The sequence below is a fragment of the Lissotriton vulgaris genome, chromosome 5, assembly GCF_964263255.1.
Source record: "Lissotriton vulgaris chromosome 5, aLisVul1.2, whole genome shotgun sequence".
Classification (NCBI taxonomy): Eukaryota; Metazoa; Chordata; class Amphibia; order Caudata; family Salamandridae; genus Lissotriton; species Lissotriton vulgaris.
In genome coordinates, this window is record NC_141693.1 from 980,538,862 (window position 1) to 980,566,262 (window position 27,401).

A 27,401-nucleotide genomic window follows, 5' to 3' on the forward strand; every position below is an offset into this window, starting at 1 on the left:
TTCTGTGGCTCCTGATGAAGGCGTTCTTTATAACGCCGAAACGCGCGTCGATCTACATTGTTTGCCACCAGAATTTTCTATGAATTTCCTTCAATAATTGTGATTTATTGTTTTATTTTGTCAGCTGTCTTAATTTTTAAAAACTGTTTTTTGTCACTGTGATATATGAATATGATGTGTTATTAGGTTATTCATAAAATTGTTTATGCAGCTTGAATTATTTTCTGCTACGTTTTTAACATGATTGTCTTATTTTTATATTTACAATAAATGCATTTCTACTTTTTTTAATCATTCCATTTGTGTGCTTTCTGTACATTTTCCCTTACTATTTGAGTGTGGACACCAGGTTATTTCTTTCGCATTGAAGGTCTGGGCGAGTTACAGGGGACTGTCTAAGTTCAGATGTGCTTTCCATGCTGTGAAGGTGGGAACGTTTTTTGTAATGTTGGACAATGGTGACAAGTGGAATTTCAGACATGCGGGTCTTTATCAAAAGGGTGGAGTTTGTACAAGGGAGGAGGACGAAGGGTGTTCAGGTATGATGTTGATGAAGGATGAGGATGTTGGTGGTACGCACGGTTCTGGTCTTGATTTGGATTCCTCTGGAGGAAGTACCATACCCATGGGAAATGTGCCTACTTCTGTTGGTGTCTCCAGAATTCGGAGACCACAGATTTTGTTTCAGATTAGAATTATATTTTTCACTCTGGCGATGTTTTTAATGCTTACTTTTCTCATTGTTTTGCTATCACTGTGACCTTTCTACTCTTCCATGCTTCTCTTTCATTTCTTTAGTTTGCTCACAAGGAAAAAAGGAGATGAATTATGATGTGAATACATCATCCTGACTCTTCATTAATTTGCATATGTTCTTTGAATCACATTCCAGGTTAGATTGTGAGGTGAAGGAAGTTCCAGGGCCAGCAGTTACTGGCTGTGCCTTGAGATGCCAGGTTGTGTTACCAAGAAAGCTCTTGGAATTACCCCAACCTGAGTGGTTTGGAGCAGTGCTTTCTTACAGTACATGCTTCTGTCAGGGTGCTCGCTGTTTCCGAGCTGTACTATCTTAAAATGAAGCTCAAAGGGCTATCTGGTTAAATGAAATAACTTCGTAAACTGTAGGCTCATAAAAAGGAGGATTCGCCTGAGCCACGAGGAAGCGGAGCACATCAGGGCACAGCCCTACAGAAGCAAGCATTCACATGCATCTATCTTCATTTTGCCAGCAATTTTAATGAAATACATTTTGGGCCTCTAACGTAACTCTATCAGACATCTCTAAAGGTTGGAGTGAAGGGATCTGGAAGAAGAAGTCAAATAAGAATAACAACAGAACTCTACATTTCATACACCGTGAGAATGAGCAGGTAAGAAACCACCTGCCACACGAGAGAGCAAATAGATTACCATACATAAAAGTCAGCCGCATACTGCAACACAGACAGTACATGTCAATTATGACTTTATAGTTTCATAAATATATTGAATGGTTTCCAACCTTTCTTTAAGAGAATTCATAACAGCTTCCTCGTTATTTACAGCGACAGCATTATGGAAATAGTCCGCATTTAAAGTTTCTCCTAGAAAAAAGAGAAGACAGAGTATATTTAAGAACAGGAACTCCGTTTTAAACTGGCAATGTTAAATGTTCTCTTATTTGGGTCCTTTCTTCTTTACAATGCATTTTTTGTTTAAAATAATTGAGGGCAGTTCACAAACCGTTCCCAAAAAAGTCAACCGCATAGAACTGATCCTTTGTGAAAATTGAGCAAAGTAACTGTAATATTGTGGTTACTTCCTATATCATGGATTGGAATAGTCTGATTCTTGAGAATTAAGAATCAGAACAATTCAATAGTTCTGTGTATTTATTTCCATGTATTAGAATGGTGGCTTTACTTCTGCTTGTTACTCGGCTTGCTTGGTTCATGCTGAGGGGCTGTCAGAATAAAGAAGATATCCACAGTTCCTTTGTTTACAGCCTCATTACTTCAAGAAATTGGCGACGGGCCGGGATTGCTGACAAGCCCACGAACCCACTTCTACGTGACAATACTCATTACTTTGAGGCCTATGCTACAGTGGGACTTCTATTTGTCTTGTGGATTATCATTATTATTCAAGGAAATTGCCTGCAACCATTTGAGGATTCCTACATACATTGCCCGTACACTGCTTTCCTGAAAATTTCTAAAGTCCTTGCAGGGATTTTGTGGCATAGAAGGTAAGAGCATTTAGGTAAGGCTATTTTTTTTTAAACCTTCCCTTAGTTCCAACGTTTCCGGAGGATTGCCTACATACTTTTCCAGAAAACCGCACTTTCCTGTGTGTTTCCTGAGTCTACACTACGATTGTGCAGCATCGAAGATATGAACGGTTAGGTAAGGCATTTTTTGTTTTTCAAACGTACCTTCCGTTCCTACGTTTTTTCTAGCCACGAGCCATCCCTGCTGTGTGCTCTCGAGTGTACTCTCGTGCAATCCTTCTACGCACATTGAGTGCCCGTACACACACACTTCGTCTCCACTGGAAAATTCTTCTGTGACGCTTCCTCCGCATCAGTACAGCTGCGCAGCAACGTTTGGTATATTTTCGTGCCGAGAGCCATCCCACACAACAGCAAATAAGTGCCGCCATTTTGGGTATTGGAGTCTTCCACCTCCCTACTGCTCAGCACTTCCTCAGTTGGTGATCACCTCTTCAGCTCCGATTTGCACAATTACCAGCATTTAAGGTTATTTCCGGCTCCCGACTCTTCAAAGCTTGGCTTTGTTTCCTACGTTCTCGACAGCCATAAGTACTTTTGTTGTGTGCGCTACTTTTAGTGACTGTTCCCACAATTACTGACATTTCAACAGCACTGTCAAGCCTACGTTTTATCACAGCTTTAAGTACTTTCCACTCCTCAAAAAAAATATGGAATTTTATTTTGTGAGCATGTCTACAGCCGGAGAACCACCTAGAACCTCTTCTGCTTTTAACCTCAGTTCTCCCAAAGAATTCTTATCTAATCCTTGTAAACCTGAATTACAATGGCTGGAACGGAAAAAATATCTCCTAAATTATATTGCTAATCTAGAAGATTGCAGTGGCGTCTTTTCTCCTGAAAGAAAAAAGAGAATTTTAATGTACTGTCTGTGTCCAGAAGGTTTAAGAGTTTACAAGCAACTCCAAAAATAGACGGACCGGGCGATTTTGATGTTTTTTAAAATTGCTTTAATAGACTTGGACGAACATTTTTCACCCACAGTGTGTGAGGCAGTTATGAGACATGCTTTCTTCCAGCGTAAGCAAGAGAAACACAAATCCATTGATGATTATGTGTCCGGACTTAAGAAGTTAGCAATCACCTGCAATTTTGGTACTTTACATGATAACCTTATTCAAGACCAATTCATAATGTACACTAAAAACAAGTCGGTCCAAGACAGGCTATGGGTTGAAACTATTGTTAAAAAAGCGGAACTTTCAGAACATTGTGCAAAGTGTCACTAGGAAGTACTAAGGTTGAAGGGAGTGAATCAGTGTATAGGATTTCTGATGGTAAAAAGAAGTTTGCTCCCAATACTTCCCATTTCTGTAAAAATCCTAGGTTAGCGCGTTACAGGTGCAGAAGCCCATTTCATCCTGCAGACTTTGATAAGTGCCCAGCTAGATTGTTCAGGGCTCTGAATGTGGTCTGGTTCGTCACTTTGCAAAAGCCTGCATGCGCAAAGGTAAAAAGATGGGTAAAGGTAAGATCTCATGTATAAAAAAGAGTGATGAGGAGCAATCGTCCTCTGTTGACAGTATGGTAAGAGCCACTGGAATTATGTGGCAGGAGAGGGTCAAATTATGTGCCAAGGTCGACTAAATTATGCGGCAGGAAAAGGCAAATTATGTTGCGTAATGCAGCACATTTTCTGATAGTTTTACTTTATTAATTTGGCCTTTTTACACTTGGTAACACTGTCTGGGCATACATTGCCCCTTATTAGTACCAGTTTAACAAGCAAACATAGCAATAAGCAACAGCAATGTAACAAGTCAAACTTTTAAAATGGCATTTTACTGTGCGTGAACAGATGTTGCTGCAATTTTGATAACTTTTGAACCGTTTGAGCTAGAAACAAAAATGTTTAAATCAAAATCTGCAGATTATGCAGCAGATGATGGATTATAGGGAAAATGTGGCAGATCTATAATTATGTGAAAAACGCAGCGGCCGCATAATTGCCTAATTCCAGTGGCCCTGGGTATGGTTAATAGATAGCGCTGAGAGCTGCACAGAATCCTTTGGGTCCTTTGAACCCCAGACTGATTTTATGTCTATACTGTCCTTCCATAAGTCGAAACCTTGTTCAGACAGTTGGGAAATAAAGGATGCAGAGTAAATCTGTTTTGTATTTGTTAGCATATGTTTCTGTGCAGTTGTAGGGGCAACCTTATAGTAATATGAGGTTGGGCCAGAAGTGTTAAACCCTGAAAATAAGAAAACTTCTATGCAAAAGTTTGTGAACTACCTTTCGGCGTTGTTGGCAATATTCCAATTGGTGGTGTGTAAAAACATTACGTGGGATACTGGATTTATGTACAAAGAGATGACCATATTGTTGGTAACAGTAAATTGTGTTGTAATCAGTTGTGTCCTCTAACATTTCAATGCTTGAAAATGCAGCAGAATGTTCTAAATCAGACAACATATTATTTACAGTTTCAAAATCCCAATCATCAGAAAATATACTGGAGGTAATAATATCATTCAAAAAGATTTTAAATACATGTGGTATTTTCAAACGTTCAGTGGGCCCAAATACATCATATGAAACTCTGTCCCAAACAATACCATCAGAAATTGGAACAGCTGTAATGTTCACGAAGGACAGGTGTCTTTGTTCACGATGCGATGATGTATGAGGGTTCAGGCCCAAGTTCACATTTGATACTGCAGACCGTTCTGGGATATAGTTTCCATTCATGAGTAAGCAGAAGGCAGTCACTAGGCCAATCCAGAACAGAAAAAAGTACTTCAGTTGTTATCCAGGGCTGTAGCCATGGTGAGACTAGGTAAGTCTTTTTCATAAAAATGTAGTAGTCATGAAGTTGTTGTTTACGGGAAACTGAAGCTGGCGTTCTTTCAGGTTCACTGGGATCAAGAGAGAAGGTATCAAAATCGATGAAGTAGCCAGATACAGTTTGACCTATTTTTGGTAGCTCAGCAGAGTTTGTTGAACTGGCAGACGTATCTTGTGGAGGCATATTTATGTAGATATTGGTGGTAGGCTGAATTGATATTTGTCTTTCATTTGTGTTTTGATGTTCTATTTCAATAGGAACGAATTCCATTTCATTGTTGAAAGTCCATTATTTTGTATTGGTGACTCTTCAAATGTTATAAGTCTTTCTGTTAGATCTTCCTGAAAGGTAGCGAGAGGAGAGCGTCGGCTACCCAGTAGCCCACGAGGCCTACTTTTCAGTATCGGCCTCATAGTGTGGTTTGATCAAATCGATGGAGACAAATCTTTTCTTTTTTTGCCCGGCAAGAGGAAGAAGAAGTACTGTTCTTGTTCCTTCAACAGCCAGGACAGATATAGGCTTTATGTATGATGGCCCAAATTCTTTCTTGTCCACAATCTTTCTCTGACCAGATCCCTGACTTTTGGGATCCAGATAAGTCTTGCCATGACTGGATTGACTTCCCAAGTGGTGGTGCGTTTTACTTGCACATTGCTTTGTAGTGCCCGGAATTCATTCAGATCCTGTAAAACAGCCAAACGTTTATTGATGTCAAATGGCTTTTCATCCGCCACTGTCTTTTCATACTCGAGATCTGGTACCCACATTGTCGTCCCAAATAGGACTTCGTAAGGAGTGACACCTCCTAGAGAACTTCTTGGCATACTGTTGAGCGCCTCAAGAAACAATATAAGTGATTGACCCAACTACCACCCGAACCTAATACTCTTGTTGTTAAAGATTGCTTTAAGTCCCAGTTTTTTCCTCTCCACAACCAGATTTCCCTCGGGATGGTACGGAGAGGAGTACCGCAATACAACACCCAAACTTCCCATGGCTTCTTTGTAAGCCCTAGAGCTAAATACGGGCCGCTGTCAGAATGTAATGTGCCAACTGTGTATGTCCCTATAAAGACTCGCAAATCTTTTATAACAGTTTGAACGTCAGCCAAGCGCTAAGGCTAAACCCACAGGAATCTAGAGCATGAATCCACTGCCACCAAGATATACTTGTAAGCCCATCTGATTGTAGGGGGCTGCAATGGTCCAAATAGACACAAGCGAGTGGTCTGTCCAATTTTAGTAATGGTGGCTGCGCTGGACATGCCACGGTGGAACCCTTCATCTGCGGACAGATATTGCATTTTAAGACAAAATTCTTTGTCTGTTTAGTTGGTCCCGGCAACCAATAGCGTTGCTTCAGAAAGTAAACTGTTGCGGTAAATCTTGCGTGTGCAGAACCTACACCCTTTTGTGCATATAGAATTAAACCTAATCTGCGAGGAGCGTGGCCAACCGCTTTTGTGAGATGGCCGTAACTTCGAGAGGCTCCGTCCGAGCGTGCCCATTCTCCAGCAATATCTGCCTCAATATCCTAAGAGAGTGTAACTCTAATAACTTTTCGACAACCGGAGCCCACTCAGAGTGTCCTTGCCGAAGAAACAGTATAAATCAACCAAGTAGTGACGGAGAACACTGCACTGTCCCGGCAACGACTCCGACTGCGTAGGCTGGGCTGTGGAGCAGTGGCGCCTGAGTTCCCTCACATGGCTGTCGGAGAAGGTGGAAGAAAGGATGCAGCCCCAGCATACTGCCCGCTGGGGCGTGAGCCATCGTGAAAGCCAGTGTGAACAGCGAACCGGCTGGGGTCCCGTTTCCTGCTATGGCTGGGAGCAGTGGCCACTGGAGCAGTGGAGAAAGCTGTGCTCAGCTAAGTGCAGGCTTCCTGGCCCCAAACTGAGCCCTGTGCCTTAAAAGACTGAGCTCCTCCCAATTGTTCAAGGCGCCGTGCCCCAAGCCGCTGGGTGGCCAAATTAGCTGTGGGCTTAGTGAAGAGCCTAATCTCACTATTGAATAGAGCCTGAAGACGGCTCCTGTTGGTGCCCAGGGCAGAGCCCCATTGTGGTGTCCATCGAGGCGGAAGGACAAACTCCTGGCTACTTATTCAAAGTGAATCACATACAACGCAGCTCCATTGGCTAACACCTGCAGTCCGCCCAAGGACAGGGAGAGGACAGCGTTCAGGAGTAACTTCGTTGACGGGTAAGCTGCACATTGCATACCTGCTACGTCGCCTGCATTATGGCCCAAAGGGCACGGTGCGAATTTTAAAAGCGCCTGTCCTCTGCTGTATGGGTTGTGACCTTTGATTGCCGCAGTTGTTCATCTCTCACTATCCCTACAACTCACATAAGCCACAGCGCTGCCTCGGCTATCCTCCAAAGGAATCAGGACTACCGGTTCTATTGCCTATCTGCCAGCACCTTGCCCACCTTGATAATCGGGGGTGGAAACGGATTGGGAGATACTCCCGAGGCTCCGGAACTGTGTAAATGGTGTTCCACTTCCCCCAGATAGACAGCTCACAGGGTGGTTGGCCTGTGCTAGGGCATATCTCAAATAACTTCTTACCTGAGCCAACTGGTTCTCAAGGAGCAGCCTGAATATCTGGTACCTGCAAAGGTTACTCATCGACTGGACACCTATAGTGTTTCATTTAGGGACAGCTGAAGATTTACAATAGCCGGTGGAAGAACTTCTAAAGCCTCCACACAGGCCAAGCTGGATAAATATGCCTGGACTAAGGGAGCGGGCCTAAGGGACAAAGAAGCGGAAGACACACCAGAAAAGCAGCAAGAGAATGACAGGCCATCAGAACTCATTCTCCAAGACATAATGACAGCCATCACAATGGTGAGGGCGTGACTAGAGACCAGGATTGACTCTGTGTCTGCTGAAGTTTCGCTCATACGTGCAGGCATGCGTAACATGAACTCTAGAATCGGAGAAGTCAAATCTACCACTGGCTCCCTGGTCAAGGATACCTCGGCCGTACAAAAGAAGGTGACTGAGTTACAGACCCAAAGCGATAGAATGGAGGACCTCCTTGACAAACATGAAGGGCGTTCACGGCGCAACAACGTGAGATTTCTTGACGTTTCAGAACACGCTGAAGGACAGGCGGCAGACCTGTTCCTGGAGGACTTGGTCACTAAGCATCTACAACCCATGAGACTGTCAAAATGTTTCACGATCGAGCGGTCACATACAGTACCAGGTGGCAGACCCAAGCCCGGAGCCCCCCCACAACCTATAGTGGTAAGAGTTTTCAACTGTAGGGATAGAGACATTATTTACAAACGGCTCGAACGGTGCCTCCAACAGAACTCGAGAACAGCAGATTGACCTTCTTTCCCGACTTTACGATCAGGGTCCAGCGACAACGGCGTAGCTTCCTTGAAATCAAGATAGCCTTGCGAGAGAAAGACATAAAATACGCCATGCTCTTCCCTACCAAACTGTGAGTGGAAGCGGAGGGAAAGACATGGGGCCCAACTCACAGAACTAACTTAAGACAAAATCCTAAACTTACTACATTTTGGTATTCACAGAAGGCACTTACTCATTTTGGTATTCACAGAAGGCACTTACTCATTTCGGTATTCACAGAAGTTATTACAACTAAACTGAGAAAAATCCTAACTTTAAGACTTTCGGTATTCACAGAAGGCATTTAGGAGTCCTAAAGTTAGGCATTTAGGAGTCCTAAAGTTAGGACTCCTAACTTTAGCACTCCTAAATGCCTTCTGTGAATACTGAAAGTCTGAAAGTTAGGATTTTTCTCAGTTTAGGAGTAGTGAAGAACTGGCTTGACGGAGGGTGAGTCGCGAGGAAGAAGAACCACTAGAACTCACGAGAGAGGCAGGGGCAGAATCGAATGGAACAGAACGCGGGACCAGGTGAAAGTGGGTTGGCACATGATCTATCAGTTTTTGGGTGGGTTATAGGCGCTCCGCAATGTTGAGGTGACAGGAGTTTCCGATACCGCCATGCAGGGAGGCAGGGAGGGAGGAGCAGTTATGGGGTGTTGGGTGGATCGGACTTTATACATTGAGAGTATATGTTACATTCATGTACGATTGCACTGGGGAGCAGTTTGTCCCACACGACGACATTATGGGGGGATGGGTTTCTTTTGCTGGGTTTATTCAAAGTTTTGACAAGGTTGAAATGACAGTTTATCTTCATGACGCTGCACTGCCTGTATTCAAAGAACCTATGTCTACATTAGGAGTAATAGTCTGTACGAGGGCAGATAGCCGAGAAAGTGATGCATCCGCTGGGACTCCCTTAAAAGATTGGACTGACACACTGCACAGCCATGGGACTACCAATACCAATCGTATTTAAAGTATTATCCTGGAACGTCAATGGTTTAGGGGACAAGTTGAAAAGGGGATAGTGCTTCAATATATCAAAAGACACTTACCCGACGTGATTTTGCTACAAGAAACACACTTACTGGGGAACGCATGCCAGGCTTTGACGCGTTGGGGGTTCAAATTAGTGGCAGACTCTGCATTTGGATCTGGGTCTCGGGAGTGGGGATACTGACCCGGAAAAAAATTCAGATGACGACCGACCATATATGGACAGACAACCTGGGAAGGTTCGTGGCCATTTCAGGGTGCTGGGAGGGACGTACATTAAATCTAGTCTTTGTGTATACATTCCACTTGGCCTTCAAGCCCCGGCCTTCAGGGATTTAGGCGACCTATTACTCTCCCTACCTGAGGGGCGACTCGTGATAGGGTGGGACTTCAACTCAATCGTCTCTGACAGGTTAGGTCACTGGCCCTCTAGAGACCTTCTGGCGGCTCGCACGCAAATCCATAACTTCATGACAGCAACGGGCCTTGTGGACACCTGGAGGGTGCTCCATCCTACACAGCAGCAATACACATTTAACTCTGGGGCCCTTGCAGTATGTCAAGAATAGACTATATTAGAACACCAGCGGGCCAATTGGGAAAAGTTAGGGAGGTGAACCACCTCGCATGGGATATATCGGACCATTCGCCTACCTGGGCCGGGGTAGAGGTGGGGGTTGCCACAAAGAGGGAGGACAGCCCCTATAAACCCTTGGTATCTTAAGATCCCTCAGATTCACAACATGATTATGCACGACAAAGCACAACTTCCTTAAAAATTAACATTCGGCTGACTCAGCTCAGACACTTTGGGAGGCCTACCAGGTCGTCGTAATAGGGACGGCTCTCTCCCAGATCGCCGGCACTAAGAGAGAGAAACAGATGGAACTAGTATGGTTGGAAGCTGCTATTTTGGAACTGGAAGGGAAACTCCAGGATGCCCATCCTGAAGAGACACAACATGCTTTGCGGCTTAAAACTAAAGAATACCTAGCTTTGGCCACTGATGCGGCTAAAGCAAAACATAGGGTGACACTCTGTAAAGTTTATGAAGTGGGCGACAAGGCCGGGAAGCTGCTCGCATGGCTTGGCTGTGGAGAACAGGCCAACAGAGTGGTAGTAGAACTCCCGACTGAGTCTGGACACACAATCTCGGACCCACAAGAAATTGCAAATGCGTTCGGTGATCACTTTCGCTAAGTGTACATGTCATAGACGGCACATACAGAAATGGACGCACTTTCATTACTGCAAGACATACCCTTGCCGACACTCTCCGATGATGAACGGTTAGACCTAGAAAAAGACTTAGAATGTACGGCCGTAGAAACGCTATACAATATACAGGACCTGCGTGTGGGCAAGGCATCGGGCCCGAATAGCTTGCCCATAAGATCGCTTCAAACTAAATTGCACCACACCTGACTAATATGTTCCACAAAAGCCAAGACGGGGCTAGGGGCAACGCCCCTGCCCGAAAACTTACAGCTCCTAGCTATTCCTGTGATGACTTACTTAGACTCAGGACAAAACTCAACGCCAATTGTGAGATGCTGTGCTTAAAAAATCCTCCAGTTGGCTGTCCTTATTGTAAGTTCTCTGCTTCCCACTTTCAGCTAGGAATAACGGGGGAGAATGGAAGATGTATGAACAAGACATCTGATATGAATAAAGTTCATGACAGACAGTTCAAGTTCCTCAGCACTAACTGTAGGTCACTGCCCAAACATAAAGAGGATATTTTTAATCTTTTAACTGATCAACAGCCGGATGCTTTATTTTTAACAGAGAGCTGGCTAGATGCAAGCTCAGGGCCGGACATTGCCACGGCCCTTCCCCCAAATTACGCCATAGTCAGAAAAGATCGACTAAACCAAGGCGGGGGCGGCATAGATGTTGTTTTTAAAAAAACACTTCAATGCAAATGGGAGGATCTCAATTTGGCCAACTGTGAAGCTGGTCTTTTTAAACTTACCTTGACTCCCCAAACTACACTCACTGGAATTCTGATCTATCGTCCACCAGGGGCGGTTGGGGATTGGGTGGCAGCCCTATCGGAAGTAATCACTCCACTTCTAATGGAAGCATCCATGTTTTCAATTCTTGGAGATCTCAATCTGCATTTGGAGGATCGCAGTTGTTCCATGATCCTCAATCTTCTCTCGGATTTCGAAGCACTTAATGTCTAATTGTGGAACAATGGCCCCACTCATATTGCAGGTCACCTATTAGATCCAGTCTTTGCAAATTCCGATCGTATAAGATGTGAGCCCGCATTACCTATCCCATGGTCTGACCATTATCTTATCCATTTTAATATTTGGGTTCCCACTATCAAAAACCTGATTAGATCGGACGTCTGGTCCAGGAATTGCCGAAAACGTGATATAAATGAGCTCAACACACAGATCATTCGCTCAAGCCCCGATATTGTTTTTAAGGAACTCAAAATTAGTGACCACAAAGAGATCAATAGCTGGCTAGCCAGTGCTTCACACACTATAGTCCCGCTCACTTGGAGCAAACGAAAATCATGTAATCCCCCAGTTCCGTGGTTTACAGAGAAATTAAGGAAAGAAAAAAGTAAGTGCAAAAAATTAGAGAGGCAGAGAGACTATACTTCAGCCACTAAAGAAATATATAAACAAGCGCTTAATGACTACCATTTATCCTGTAAAATAGCTAAGGGAAAGTATACTAAGAAATCTATTATAGTAGCACAAAGCAACCCTGGCACTCTTTTTAAAGTTTTAAAAGACCTTGCAGAAGCGGCTCTCCAACCAAAACCCCCGTCCCTGTCTCCCTTGCAATGTAATCTCATAGCCAATTTTTTAAATGAGAAGATAACCAAAATGTATTCTAATTTTAGCAAAAATGACTCGTTAGCAATTGCCTCAATCCCTATTGGAAGAGCTATAAGAGAGAACTCCCCTGAGAACGTACTTAGTAGATGGCAACCTCTAGACAACACGACTTTTGTGAAAATACTAAATAGCATCAGATCAGGCTCACCTCAGGATCCGATTCCAGTGTTTATTCTAAAGCAGCTGGATTCTTTCATCCTGGGTGTGATCAGATCGTTGTAAAACGCTTCCTTAGAGGAAGCTGTAGTACCCGATGACGGGAAGCGCGCTATGGTAATCCTCCTACTAAAAAAGGCAAACGGCGACCCGGAGGTCTTCTCTAATTTTCGCCCAATATCGCTACTGCCAATATTGTCGAAAATCCTGGAAAAGCATGTGAACAAACAGCTGGCAGATTTTGTCAATGATAACAATCTACTGCATCACTCTCAGTCAGGGTTTAGAAGAGGTCACTCCACGGAATCTACCCTATTAGGGGTTACTGAAGCTATCCGTAAGGAACTGGATAGCGGTGGTACGGCGGCACTCATTCTTTTAAATGTGAGTGCAGCCTTTGATACCATCTCCCACAAAACCTTGGTGCAGGCACTAGAGGACATAGGAGTAAGAGGGAAAGAGGTGAGGTGGCTGGAACAATTCCTCTCACATTGGACCTTCCAGGTGTTTTCTAAAAACAACTCCTGCGATATCCTGGACGCTTTCCACGGGGTACCACAGGGTTCAATACTGAGTCCGCTATTGTTTAATATTTACGTTACCCCGCTAGCCAAAATTGCAGAGGAAATAGGCCTCACTATTTATTCCTACGCGGATGATACACAACTTGTGTTCTCCCTGACAACTACTGATAAATCCAATGTCTCTTCTCTTTGCTCTGGGCTCTTGAGAATGACAAACTGGCTGCACTCTAAGAAACTAAAGCTGAACGGGGAAAAACAGAGCTGCTTCTCTTTGGTGATCATAAGGATCTGTGGGGCCCTTCTCATTGGCCGGTAGAATTGGGCCGACCCCGGTTGCGGTACAATCTGCTCGCAACCTAGTGGTAATAATTGACGAGAAGTTGTCAATGCGAGCACAAACTGCCAAAACGGCCTCAACATGTTTTGCAATCCTCAAATGGTTGAGGAAAATATTGTGGCAACTCCCGGAAGGAGCACAGACAACAGTAGTACAGGCCTTAATAGGTTCGAGATTAGACTACAGGAACATCCTTTACTTAGGAGCGAATAAAGACACCATCAACCGACTTCAGGTCATTCAAAATGCCGCAGCTAGGTTGCTCCTTCGTCTCCCAGGGCGCACGAGCATGACGGAACATCTGAAAAAACTGCACTGGTTGAAAATCGCCAACAGAGTGAAATTCAAAGCACTCTGTTATATGTTTCGGATCAATGTGAAGGAAGCACCTACATATCTATGTAAACTGGCTCAGAAATATATACCCCCCCCCCCCGAATCTTCGATCCTTGTCTGAGGCCAAATTTGTTGTTGTTCCCAGGTTTAAATGGGCACGCTTGGGCGGACGCTAATTCACGTATATGGCCCCAGTCTTGTGGAATTCACTTCCGCTCAATTTACGTTTGGAACCTAACTACCGCCAATACCGGAAGGGAGTCAAAGCCTGGCTGTTTCATCAATAGTGTCCACTGTTCTTCTGTTCGGCTAACACAGATCCAAGGCGCCGGGAAACCCTCAGGGTAGCTGTTGCGCCATATAAATGCAATAAATAAATAAAATAAAATATAAATAAATAAGCTGCGAGGCAGGATTCCTCCCAGCAGACCAGCAACTAGCCTTCTATAGACCAATCTCCCTGCTTAATGCAGAAGCCAAGATCCTGGCTAAAATACTTGCGACCCCTCTATTTCATGTCATTACTAAGCTTGTCCACCCTGACCAGTCTGGCTTTCTGCCAGCCAGAAACACCTCACTTAACCTGCAGAGATTCTATGGCAGGACCGGAGGCTTCAGATTATGCTTCTCAATCTTTATTGAAGCTCACAGCAGCCAATGAAAATGCTTGCTTTTCATTAATAAAACGTTAAACAAATACACATCCCATCATGACCAGCACATAGGCCCGCCCCCCTAGTTCATAAGAGGCCTCTGCCTGGCGCCATCTTCCTCTTTCTTTGCTGCTCACAGCAAGTGTTAAGTGCATGTTGTTTCCTCCCTCTGCTGTTGGCAAATGTTACTTGAGAGTGGCTTATGCTAAATGTTATTTAGTAAAATGCTAAATGTTATTTAGTAAAATTGTGCTGATTAGACAAAATATGTAATGGGCAAAGGATTGTTCATCTTTACTACCTGTTTGCGGGGTTAATCAGAGTATCGGGGGGTGTTGTGCACGAGCGCTAGCGTCGCGGCGCCTAGCGAATTAATTTCATTCCTCTGTGGCATTTGGAGCGCCTAGCGGAGCCAGGTAGCAGCGGTCGCTGACCGGGGGCAGACGGGCACCACGTAATACACTGTGAGCCTTCTATTGTTGTCCCGGCTGTTTCCCAATTAAGCGCGTCTTGGGCATGCGCATACAGCATCCCTGGTAGGCCGATGACGCGAGTAGGGTCCGGGTGGCTCTCGGCCGCGGCGTGCGTCTAAACGCACTGAAATTGGGCTACCTTTTAGTAGGTTTTCAGTCACGTTTGGGCTGCACTTCACGGCCCGAATCCCTAACTGACATTCATAGCGTTTTTGGTGCAATTACATACCGGTGGTCCCTCTGCTCTTGTGAAACGCCTGAAAAGGTTGTAAAATATTGTGGCCAGTGTTTAGAGTGCGCACACGCTCTGTGTATCTTGATTTGGCCTGGGTCTTTGACCCCTGTGACTACAGCTTTGCTGAGGGGGTTTGCACTTCGTTAAATTTAGTGTGCTAGCAGGGCTGACCCCCCCCTTGACCCTCCTTGTGGCTGGACAGTGTTCATTGAGTAACTTCATTGAGGTGAAGTTTAGACCAACCACCCCTGCAATGTCGGAGTGGGAGCAATACAATGAAGATTATGCTGAGGAGGAGGTATATGATGGACGGCAGGAAGCTGTCCTTGAGGACAATTTAGTCAACGCTTTGGACGCATCTGTACAGTCGTCCGTCAATAGGGCTATGGAGACTACAGTCCCACAGACAGTACAGCAAGCCCTAGCTACAGCCCTTCACCCAATCAGAAAACAATTGGAGGGCTTTGCCAAGAGGCATGGCTATGACAAGCCACAAAAGAAAAAAGCGGACGCATCCACTTCCGGTCAACCTTCAGTTGACACTGCCACATGGCCTCATGCACAGGCCCTAGCTACCCTACCAGACACAGCGGAACATTCCTAATCTGGCAGCAAGGCCAAGTCAAAACGTAAGGTCCATGCAGACATGGACACTGACACTGACACGGACACTACCACAGACACAGACACGGATACCTCGGAGGAGCATCCTCCTCCAAAGATGGCGAAGAAGGTGCAGGTAGATATTGCTCAGGTGAATACACCTTTTACCTTCGATCCGTCTGACATCATGCACCCCTGGTCACAGGACTGGGTGCCACCTCCGGCGGTGGCAGCATATATCCACGACAACCTTAGACGGAGCTTCCCCAGGGAAGTGAGGAACCGTCTTAAGTCGGAATGCCCTCGGCCGGACATCCCGGACAAAGTAGCGGAGACACCAGAAATTGACGCAAGTCTCTTGACCTTCCTGAAGAAATTCTCGAAGGACCCCAAACGAGGTTTGGATAGGGCATGGTCAGGATGCCAAGACAAAATGTTGGACGCAATCGGACCTTTGGCCAAAATTCTGGAGATGGCTCTAGCGGCCAAAGAGCGTTCCTCTCCTGTGGACCCGGACGTGCTGGCTGGTTGGACCCAGCGAGCCATCTGCTTGCTGGGCAACGCGAATTGTGCCATTTCATCAGAAAGGAGGAAATCACTCCTCATGAAAATGGATAGTAATTTGACCGAGCTAGCGGATGCTGAGCCGGGACCCCTAGCAGCGGGTCAATTATTTGTGGACAAATTTGTCAAGGACGTCTCCAAATATGTGGGGACTTTTACAGCGCTGGACAAAGCGCAGTCAGACATTAAGAGAGCTCTCAGCCAGGGAGTTTTTAACAGGGCCGGATGAGGCGGGGGCCGCTCGTCGGGCCGTGGAGGTCCACAAGGTTCCCAAAGAGGCGACTTCGGCAGGGGCAGGAACGAGTACGATTCCACCCGTGGTGGGACCTTCTACCCCTCGCGCAGGAGGTTCAACAGGAGCTGTTATCAATCGAATAACAACAGGAGGACCTTCAAACACCAGCAGAACTCAGGTGAGAGTAGCAGATGTTTATCTTCTTCCATTGGGGGGACGGACACAACACTGCCTAGCACAGTGGCGGGAGCTTACACAGGACGCATGGGTGTTACAAACAGTTCAAGGTTTTCACTTGGAGTTCTATTCTCGTCCTGTTCAATCGGGGCTTCCTACAGGTCTCCATTTTTCCCAACAAGATCTCAGTTTTATAGACGAAGAGATCACCGAGTTGCTGCAGAAACATGTGATAGCACCGGTCCATCAAGGTCCTCGCGGTTTCTGCAGCAATATCTTTGTTACACAGAAGAAGAGAGGCGGAAACAGATTGGTTCTGAACCTCAGGGATTTCAACCAGTTTCTAACATACAATCACTTCAAGATGGAGGGCATCCATCTTTTGACAGATCTACTACAGGTAGGAGACTGGATGGTCCGGCTGGACCTGAAGGACGCTTATCTTTCTGTTCCAATTTTTCCCCCGCATCGCAGATATCTCCAATTCCGGTGGAAAGACCGATGGTACGAATATTTGGTTCTGCCTTTCGGACTCTCCTCGTCTCCTTGGTGCTTCACCAAGGTGGTGAAACCAGTGGTGGCATACCTCCGAGAATGGGGTATACGCCTCATAATCTATCTGGACGACATCCTGATAGTGGATCAGTGTCAGCAGACCCTCTTGCGACACCTCACTCTGACGACAACGTTGCTTCAGAATCTGGGACTCGTAATCAACACCAGGAAATCGGTCATGGTACCCACTCAAGTGATAGACTTCCTAGGTTTCACGATCGACTCCATGACAGCACAGCTATGCCTCCCGAAGGACAAGCTGAAAGACCTGAAGAAGGAAATCAGTAGGCTGCTGAACAGTCAGACAGTTTCACTCAGGGCAATTGCCAGAGTGGTAGAAATATTGGCGTCATCAGTACAAGCGATATTCCCGGGCCCTCTGCATTACAGGGCCCTGCAACAGTTAAAGATCAGACATCTGCAGAAGGGACTGTCGTACTCGGACAGTATCCCTCTCACACAAGAGGTGAGAACCGAACTGCAATGGTGGCTGGGACACGTAGATGCCTGGAACGGCCGAGCCATCTTCGGTCTCTCCCAGAAAAAACAATAGAGTCGGACGCCAGCCGTTGGGGCTGGGGAGCTCGTTGCGGAGACATCTCCACAGGTGGCAGATGGTCCCCGGAGGAGCTTTCGCTTCACATAAATTGTTTAGAATTGCTCGCGGGGTCGTTCGCGGTGCGGACGTTGTCCCCGAGGCAGACATCTTGTTGTATCCTCCTGCGCCTGGACAATGTTTCAGCAGTGAGATACATCAACAAGTTGGGCGGCACGAGGTCGTCGATGCTTGTACAAATAGCCAAGGTCTTCTGGCATTATTGTCTGGAGAACCAGATATCGATAATTGCGGAATATCTGCCGGGTCAGTCCAATCAGGTGGCGGACTGGAACTCGAGATACCTCAGGGACTACAGCGACTGGAAGTTGCTCCCGAAGGTGTTCCAATGGCTGCAGAAAATTTGGGGTCCGTTCAGGACGGACTTATTTGCATCCAGACTAACGTATCAGGTACCCAGGTTCTTCAGCTGGAGACCGGATCCGGTGGTGCAAGCAACGGATGCATTTCTCCGGGATTGGTCGGAGGGGACGCAGTATGCCTTCCCACCCTTCATGCTGATCCCGAGAGCGATGTCTCAAGTGATCAAGCAACGGGCGGAAGTAGTCATGGGGACCCCATGGTGGACGTCACAATCATGTTTCCCCAAACTAATGCAGTGGAGTTGCGAACGGCCCAGACTCCTCCCGGAATCGGAGACGCTACTGCTGGGCCCTCATCAGGAACAGCATCCCTTGATAATGGAAGGCAGGCTTCAGCTGATGGCTTGGAGGCTTTCAGGGAACATTGGCAGCTGCCAGGCGTTTCGAGCAGGACTTGCGCTTGATTGCGCTTGATACTCCTCGGCCTAGAAGAATTGGATGGATTGGTGCATGGAACGACATCTGGATCCCGTGGGGGCAGACTTACCCCACGTGCTGAATTTCTTATCGGATAAGGCTTCCGAGGGTTTGGCGTATAGATCGGTCAATAGTTTTAGGTCAGCCATATCAGCAGGCCATGCTCAGCTGGATGGAAAACCAATAGGCATGCACCCAGTGGTGTGCAAATTGCTTAAAGGAATTAGGGTGGCTAACCCACCAAAGCCCAAATACACGGGGTTGTGGGATGTGTCTTTGGTTTTAGATTTATTTAACAAATGGCCGGTAAACTCTCTTTTATCCAGGAAGCAGTTGTCAGCTACAGCATGCAGGAGGTCGTCGGACGTGCGGGCGCTGGAGGTTACAGGTAGAGTATTTACTCCGGAAGGAGTTTCTTTTTCTATTTCAGGACGCACCAAGACATTATCTCGCCATATTTCATATAATGCTTTTCAAGAGAATGACAAGTTATGTGTTGTTAAATGTTGTTAAATGTTTGAAAACTTATGAGGAATGCACAGCGGCTAATAGGCCGCAGGGCTGTTCTCAATTATTGATTGCCATACAAAAGCCTTTTAAAGCGGTGGCAGCTGCCACCATTGCCAGATGGCTTCGTTATGTCATGAAGGAAGCCGGTGTTGACGTCACCATTTTTGGTGCTCATTTAGTCAGAGGAACCATGGCGTCAAAGTCATTTATGTTGGGCTCCAGTATACAAGATATCATGCGTAGCGCAGATTGGTCATCAGAATCGACCTTCAAAACGTAATATTATAAGCCGGTGGGGGATATTACCTCTGTTGTTTTTAATAAGCGTTAAACAAGCATAATCTGAAGCCTCCGGTCCTGCCATAGAATCACAAATTTGCTAGCATTCGCGACAAGAATTTGCAATTCTATTAAGGACACGGAGGCGAGGATTATCCCACCCGGCATGTTATGTATAAATGCTTGCCCACCCAGTGGTTATGGTGGTTACGGTCTTATATCCTTTATTGCAGGTTCAGATAAGAAAAATGACTGAACGTCGACGACTACCAGGATATTACGCCTGAAAAGTTTATGTTCTTCCACGTTGGAGGAGTTACCAAGTTATCCAAGTGGTTGTTGGAGCTGTTCGCCTTAAAGAAAGAGGAAGATGGCGGCAGGCAGGGGCCTCTTATGGACTAGGGGGGCGGGCCTATGTGCTGGTCATGATGGGATGTGTAGTTGTTTAACGTTTTATTAATGAAAAGCAAGCATTTTCATTGGCTGCTGTGAGCTTCAATAAAGATTGAGAAGCATAATCCTCGCCTCCGTGTCCTTAATAGAATTGCAAATTCTTGTCGCGAATGCTAGCAAATTTGTGATTCCACAGGGTATTAGATCGGGCTGATATGATACTGGAGGACGCAGTGGTGATTTCGCTTGACGCAGTCATGGCGTTCGAAACGATCGAGTGACCATACCTGTTTGCAGTATTGAGGAAACTGGGATTTTGCCCGGGCTTCCTGCGATGGATACGCCTTCTTTATGCGGAGCCTCTGGCCCAAATAGTGGTCAAAAACGGAATTTCCCCCACATTCAAGCTCGGAAGGGGAACCAGACAGGGCTGCCTCCTCTCCCCATTGCTCTTTGCCTTCGTGCTAGAGCCCTTGGCAATGTGGATACGGAAGGACCCGGTTATTAGAGGGCTTAGATGGGCTGAAGAGTGGGAGGACCGCATTTCGTTGTATGCTGACGAAATCCTACTATACCTGGTATCGCCGGCGGCCTCCCTGAAGATAGTGATACATATTTTTATTGTCTTCGGTAAGTTTTCAGGATACACGATTAACTGGTCCAAGTCTGTTCTTTACGTTCTCAGCGGTAAATCACTGATCTTACCTAGAGGGTTCACCATTGTTGAAGTCACATCAAGATTTAAATACCTGGGGATCCAGTTGTCGAAAAATCTGACTCTTTTTCACAAACGCAACCTCCTCCCCCGCTGCTAAGATTCAGGAGTGATATCTTGCACTGTAAGTCACTTCAACTGTCCTTGTTAGGGCGTGCAGCCCTATTTAAAATAATGTCCCTTCCTTTGTTTTTATATGCCTGGTAGAACACTCCACACCCAGTGAGAGCAGACTAATTTAAATCTATAGACAGAGCCCTGAGGAAATCCTGTGGGAGGGAAAACCACCACGGATATTGATCCAAAAGCTTATGAGAGGCTGGTATGATGGAGTAATAGACCTCCCTGATATAAAAAGATATTACTTGGAGGCACAACTCACTGCTGTAAATCAGTGTATGTACAGGCCGCAGGGAGATCCGGGATTTAATATTGATCGATGGCTACTCCCAGGGGGTAGCTTTATGGGTGCGCTCGATGCACACCCTTCTAAATTGAAATTGTCGGGACGCACTGGACACGCGGTCCAAGTGTGGCGGACTGCCACGAGTTTGAACTGGAAAGATAAACTTACATTGGCCACCCCACTTTGGGATACTGCACTTTTGGGTAATTTACGATTCACTAAAGGCTTTGACAACTGGGACCTCAAAGGCATCTCCACGGTAAGGAACCTATGGAGGGCGGAGGGGGTGCTTTCCTTTACCCAATTGCAGGACGAATACGATCTTGCCATTACTGAACGATTCAGGTACCTACAGATTAGGCATGCATTACAGGCGGCAATACCAAGAGGAGAGATGCCACCAGAGTCATCCCCGCTAGAGGACAGGATACTAGACAGTAATCTCCCTGAGGAGACAATTGTGCTGATATACAAAAAGCTTATTAAAAATATACCTGATCCCTTACTCTGACTCGGGACTAAATGGGATCATGACGTGATGGGACTGGACGATGAGGGATGGCTATAAGCTCTCGCTTCACCAAAGGCTACTGCTATTTCTGCTAGATTCAGGCTAGTTCAGCTTAAAATACTCCATAGAACATATCTCTTGGGGCCAACGCTGGTAAAGATGTGCTATAAGACCGGCACAGACTGCACAAAGGGATGTGGGCAGGGAGGTACTTTCGTAAACTTGCTCTGGGAATGTCAAGCTATCCAAAAATACAGGGCAGGGTGGCGAGTAGCATGGAGGAAATAATGGGTTTTAAAATCGATTGTAACATAAAACTGTGTCTCTTAAATATATGGGGTCCCACTGACTTGAATACCAAGGAGAGAACATGGGGGACATTGAGAATGATGATTGCCAAAAGGAATATTGCAAGGTTGTGGGGGGCCCAAGAAAAGCTGTTACTGAGACTATGGGAAAACGATATGGATCTTTGTATGTTCACTGAGAATACTTGTACGAATCTAGAGTCTGCCCCAATAAATGGACACAAATATGGAATAAATGGAACTGTTATAGAGGCGAGATCTGTGAACCACCGTTGCCAAGATGAAGGCACGAATCAGGGTAGACTGGTCCCAGTTTGACTAACTGTGTGTAGTTTGTAATTTGACGTTTGCTTTTGTATTCGGGGGGAACTATACCCATGGATGTCTCATTGGCAATAATGATTGACCATTGTTTATACATGTACTACCTCGTCTTTCATAAAAAAGAAAAGTTAAAAAAAATTAAAACTTAATCTGCGATCCATGTTTGGTATTACTCTATCGCCCACTCCTGGAATTTGAGCATATGGAATGTTATTTGCATCTAACTTGAGTACTTGAGTGGAAATTTCTTTGGCACTTCTGAGCTGTTTTTGCATGAAGCAAAGACAGCTACCATTATGTCTCTGTCTATTCTCATGCTAGAACGAGTGATTGCAGCTACGGCAGTAGTTGATACTGCCCCTTTTGCAGATTCCTCAGCCAATGAATTCTTTTCAACATGAACGTCATCACGTTGATGATGCAGCGTGTGTATCACGTGAGCTCTTGGTGGTTCGTTTTTCAACTCAGCTACCTCTTTCCATAGCAATTTATGCTTAATTGTGCAACCTTTTGAGTCGTTAAACCCATTTTTACCCCAGTAGTAAAGATATTCATTGTATGACTGGACACAGTAAAAAGAATTGCACGGAATCAGTGTGGGGAATTTTCGATCCGTATTTATTAGTGCCAGTAAAAGGGCTTTTAATTCTGCTAACTGCTCTGGGCAGTCTCCTAGAGACAGTGGGCCCGATTCAAAGAACTAACTTAAGACAAAATCCTAAACTTACTACCATTTTGGTATTCACAGAAGGCACTTACTCATTTTGGTATTCACAGAAGGAATTTAGGAGTCCTAAAGTTAGGAGTCCTAACTTTACTACTCCTAAACTGAGAACAACCCTAACTGTAAGACTTTCCGTATTCACATAAGGCATTTAGGAGTCCTAAAGTTAGGAGTCCTAACTTTACTACAACTAAACTGAGGAAAATCCTAACTTTAAGACTTTCGGTATTCACAGAAGGCATTTAGGAGTCCTAAAGTTAGGACTCCTAACTTTAGGACTCCTAAATGCCTTCTGTGAATACCGAAAGTCTTAAAATTAGGATTCTTCTCAGTTTAGGAGTAGTAAAGTTAGGACTCCTAACTTTAGGACTCCTAAATATCTTCTGTGAATACCAAAATGAGTAAGTGTCTTCTGTGAATTCCAGAATGAGTAAGTACCTTCTGTGAATACCAAAATGGTAGTAAGTTTAGGATTTTGTCTTAAGTTCGTTTTGTAAATCGGCCCCATAATGTTGCTATATTTTACTATTAAACAGGCAGTCACAAGTGTAGCCACCTTGCAGACAACATGCTCATGATTTGAATGGTGCAGCAGGTGCAGTGGCCCTGGGCCAAAACGTTGTCAGAACGTCCCTCAACACCTGATATTGCTACATTTTACTACGATACAGGCAGACACAATTGCATTTATCTTTCAGTTAAAAGGGTCTTGATGCGTGCCCAAGATGGCGACGGAGTAGGGCGTTCCTCCAGGTCCCTCCGGCGCCACGACACTCAAAGCATTGTCTGGTACCCTCCCGGGGCTCTTACTCACCGGTGGGACGACTGGGGGGAGCTCCGCGCTGCTGCGTGGATTCGATTGGTGCCTTTCCGGTGTCTCCCGGTGCCCGGAGCGAGGTGATAGCGTATGCGGCCTGCTTGCTGGTCATCCGGCGTGGCTGCCCCGGAGCGTGGAGTGCGGCGGAGGAGCTGCTGTACTGCCCTTACCCCCTGCCGTCTCCGGCCCGTGGCCCGGCAGTGAGGTTGCTGCCCCGTGCATCGAGCGACTGGAGTGCTGAGCGGGTGCCGTGACCTTCGCGTCTGCGGTGCCCTGCTCACTGCACAGCCCTGCGGCCGGGAGCAAGGGGGCCGGCAGAAGGAGTCACCTGAGGCCGGGGATGTGAGGCCTGATCGGCGTGGAGGTTGCCGAGTCGGGCGTTGCTGGGCCCCCCGCCGAGATCAGCCACTCGTACTTTGCTGCGGCGGGCGAGTGGGGCGTGTGACTGAGGCCCCCTGGAGCGCTGCCGCCTCGATTTGCCCCTTGAGAACTGTGACCTGCCTGGGGCGGGCCTCCGTGTGCGGCGTAGCCCGCGTGCTGCCTTGAGTGCCCGACCCATGTGGTGCCGCTGGTTCCCGGAGGTGCGGCGTGGCCTGGACGGGGGTGTGCCTGCGAGGAGGATTGGAGCTTTGGCGGGGCATCTGCCATACGAGGCTGTGCACAGTACTTGCTGGGGCGAACTTTAGCCCGGAGATTCCTGGCCTGCTGAGCCTTCCCCCTCTTGGGCCTGCAGTGCTGTCCACTGGAGTGGGGTAAGGCTGGGTGCTCCGGAGTTACTGCTGGCGCCCACCTGCCCCTGAGGGAGACTCTTAACGCTTCTGCTGCCTGCCCGCCCCCGGAGTGGCCGAGAGGTGGCGCTGAGCCTGAGCCGCCACCTGTGTAGCCCACTGCGGCGCGGACCCGAACCTGCGGCCAGCGGTGCGTGTTGGTCCCTGCCTTTCTTGCTGGGGGTGATTGCGGCCTCCTCAACTTGCACCGCTCCGGCTGCTGCGGAGGGTCTACCCCCCGCCTGCCCCAACTGGCCCCTCTGTGGGGTGAACTGCGGCTGCCGCTCCAACGCATCGCTTGCAGATGGACTTTGCGTTGCTCTGCTGGGGTCTGGCCACCCCTTAGATCATCATTGGAGTGGTGCCCGGCGGCTGTGGATGTCGGTGCCCCCCTCCCCATTGACCAGTACTACTGCAGCTGCCATACTGGTGTCTGGATTGCCCGGCGCGTGAGAGGTACTGAAGATCTTTGCCTGACTATAGGGGGCCCCACGTGCCCTGTCCTGTGGGTGCTGCTCGTGAGGTGTGTGGTGCGCTCTACCTTGGATCCTGACCGGAGTGGTCTACCGGGGGCTACAAGATGACCACCAGGCTTCAAAAAGAGAAGGACAAGCCGGGCAAGGACGGCCAGCCCAGAGAGACCCTGTCGTCGACCTCACCGGGACCCAGCTCCTCGTCTAAACAGAAGGACGATGACGCGCGGGCTACCAAGGCCTTTATGTTGGAGCTCTTTTCTGCCATAAGAGAATACATCTCGGAACTCCGCTCCCAGCTTGCTTCTGATCTCCGCGGGGTGAGGAGGGACGTGGATGGCGTAGGTGAGCGGGTGGCAACACTCAAAGAACACGATCTGGGTCTAGCTGGCGATATGCATCAACTCCAGCAAGATGTGCTCAGACTCACGGAGCAGAATCTAGACCTCCAGGCTCACGCTGAGGACTTAGAGAACCGGTCCCGCCGGAATAACATCCGCATCCGGGCAGTAGCATGGGAGGGCGAGGCTGGAGACCTGCGGAGCTATGTGGAGGCACTATTTCTGCAGATTCTGGGTGAAGACGATCTCCGAGAAATCCGTATGGACAGAGTCCATAGAGTGGGTTTGCCGAGGGGAGCGCGGGTGCCGCCTCCAGACATCCTAGTATGCATCCACGACTTTCAACTGAAGGAGCGGATACTTCGGAAAGCTCGAGGGATTCCCACCCTGCAATTTCGGGACCATCATCCCCAGCTGTTCCAGGATCTGGCTGCCTCAACGCTCCAGAAGCGGCGTGACTTCCGACCATTGACGGCCTTCCTGTAAGGAGCCAAGGTCGTTTCTGCAGGAGTGCCAGGAACCGAAGCCTAGCCCAACCCGTCCCCCCTACACCAATTGCGGCTATCAAACACTAGAACGCAATGGTGATCGGGAGGGAAAGGAGGGAACAAAACAAGGTAAGAGGGGAAGAGACACAGGACTTCTTGGATGACTCTCTCTCTCTGGATGCAGCTGGTGCTGGTAAAGGAACGGTTAATTAGTACATCAATAAGCAACAAACATTACTAATATTTCTCTGCATATATATTGCTTGATACCTGATAAGGACGAGGAGTGTACTGGGATACTAGGGTTCAATCTGTCTTCCTAAATGTCCACAGTGACTAGGTACCACGGAATGCCTGTTATGGATAAAAGCATGTAACTAGGGAATATGCTACATGCCAATGAGCAATAATATGTAGTGCTGTACTAGTCTTACCCCTGAAAGCAACGAGCTAAACAGTGTGGTTGAACTATGGATCGGACTAAGATAACAGCAATAGTATCTCTGGAAGAGCAATAACAGTTGGCATGAGAATCATCAGAACCCTTATGAAAGAAATGTGTGAATAATAAAGGTGCGCTACAAGCGCGTTACCAGGTCGTCTTTTCCCAGCACTGTGACGAATGCCAGCATTCAGGAAGTGAAGCAAACTCCAAATATAGGAACTGGGATTAACAACAAAAAATAAAAGAGTGTACCTCCAGGCGGACCACAACTCCCAGAATCCAACAGTGGACACCAACAACTCACACCCCACAAGGCCGGCCGTCTGACGGAACCGTAGTCCGGCCAAAAAGCGGATCCGCAAGAGTGCAGCTGAGTGAGCCCCCTCCAGAACCCTGAGAGGAGACAGCCGGCACCGGGGACAATGACTGTGTCTCAAAACAAAAAGGGGAGAATTGGAAAAGTACCGCAAATCAGGCGACGCGGTATTCTGAAGCTTTAACCTCTAACTTCGAGGTTCAGAGAAGCACAATGGTGCTCCAATAACAGAATACACAAGGAGTCTATTTCAGCGAAGGACAAATGGATCGTCCGGGAACGATGCGGATCAGAATAGATAGAAGCTACGACAGGAAACAAGGAGTGAGGCGGGCGAGGCGGAAGTGAGCGCCGCTAGAAGCGACGTGGAAACTAGAGCGCGAAGCTCAGAGTAGCAGGGAGGTCAGGCTTTAGTATCCTGCCCGATCCCCTCCCACATGCGCAGAAACTCGTGGCCATTTTGGATAGGTCTCGCGTTGTCTGCTCGGTCTGCATATTCACTCAGGGGCTGGCAGGCGTGACAGTACATCCCCCCTACGGATCCTCCTACTGGTTTAGGTTTTTTCGGATGCTGTCTATGGAATAGCTTCACCAACCTAGGGGCGTGGACCTGACTAGCTGGTTCCCATGTTCGTTCCTCCACCCCATACCCCTTCCAGTGTATGAGATACCGTAACCGTCGCTTAACTCTCCTCGAGTCTATGATGGCCTCAACTTCGTAATCCAGCTCCTCGTCTACGTCTATGGGAGGAGGTGATGTAGGCAAAATAGTTCCTGGTTCAACGGTCTTTAGTAACGATACATGAAATACGGGATGTATCTTCATGGATGATGGGAGCTCAAGTTTCATGGCCACAGGATTTATGACTTTCAGTATCCTTTAAGGGCAAATATACCGGGGCTTGAGTTTACAGGCCCCCTTCATATTGATGTACTTGGATGATAACCATACCTCATCCCCTTCCTTATACCCAGGCTCCTGCCGTCTGTGGAGGTCTGCACCCTTCTTGTATCTCTTCTTGGCCTGTTCTAAGTTGTCTTGTGTGAGTG

General features: G+C 47.0%; 1 protein-coding gene across 1 annotated transcript in view; it reads right to left on the bottom strand.

Moving 5' to 3' along the window:
* Window positions 1-27,401, bottom strand: part of FANK1 (fibronectin type III and ankyrin repeat domains 1) — a 965,446-nt gene that overhangs the window by 755,106 nt on the left and 182,939 nt on the right. The window contains exon 4 of the mRNA XM_086919548.1: window positions 1,502-1,583. Within this exon, the coding sequence (XP_086775674.1) occupies window positions 1,502-1,583 (82 nt within the window). The remainder of the gene's footprint in view (window positions 1-1,501; window positions 1,584-27,401) is intronic.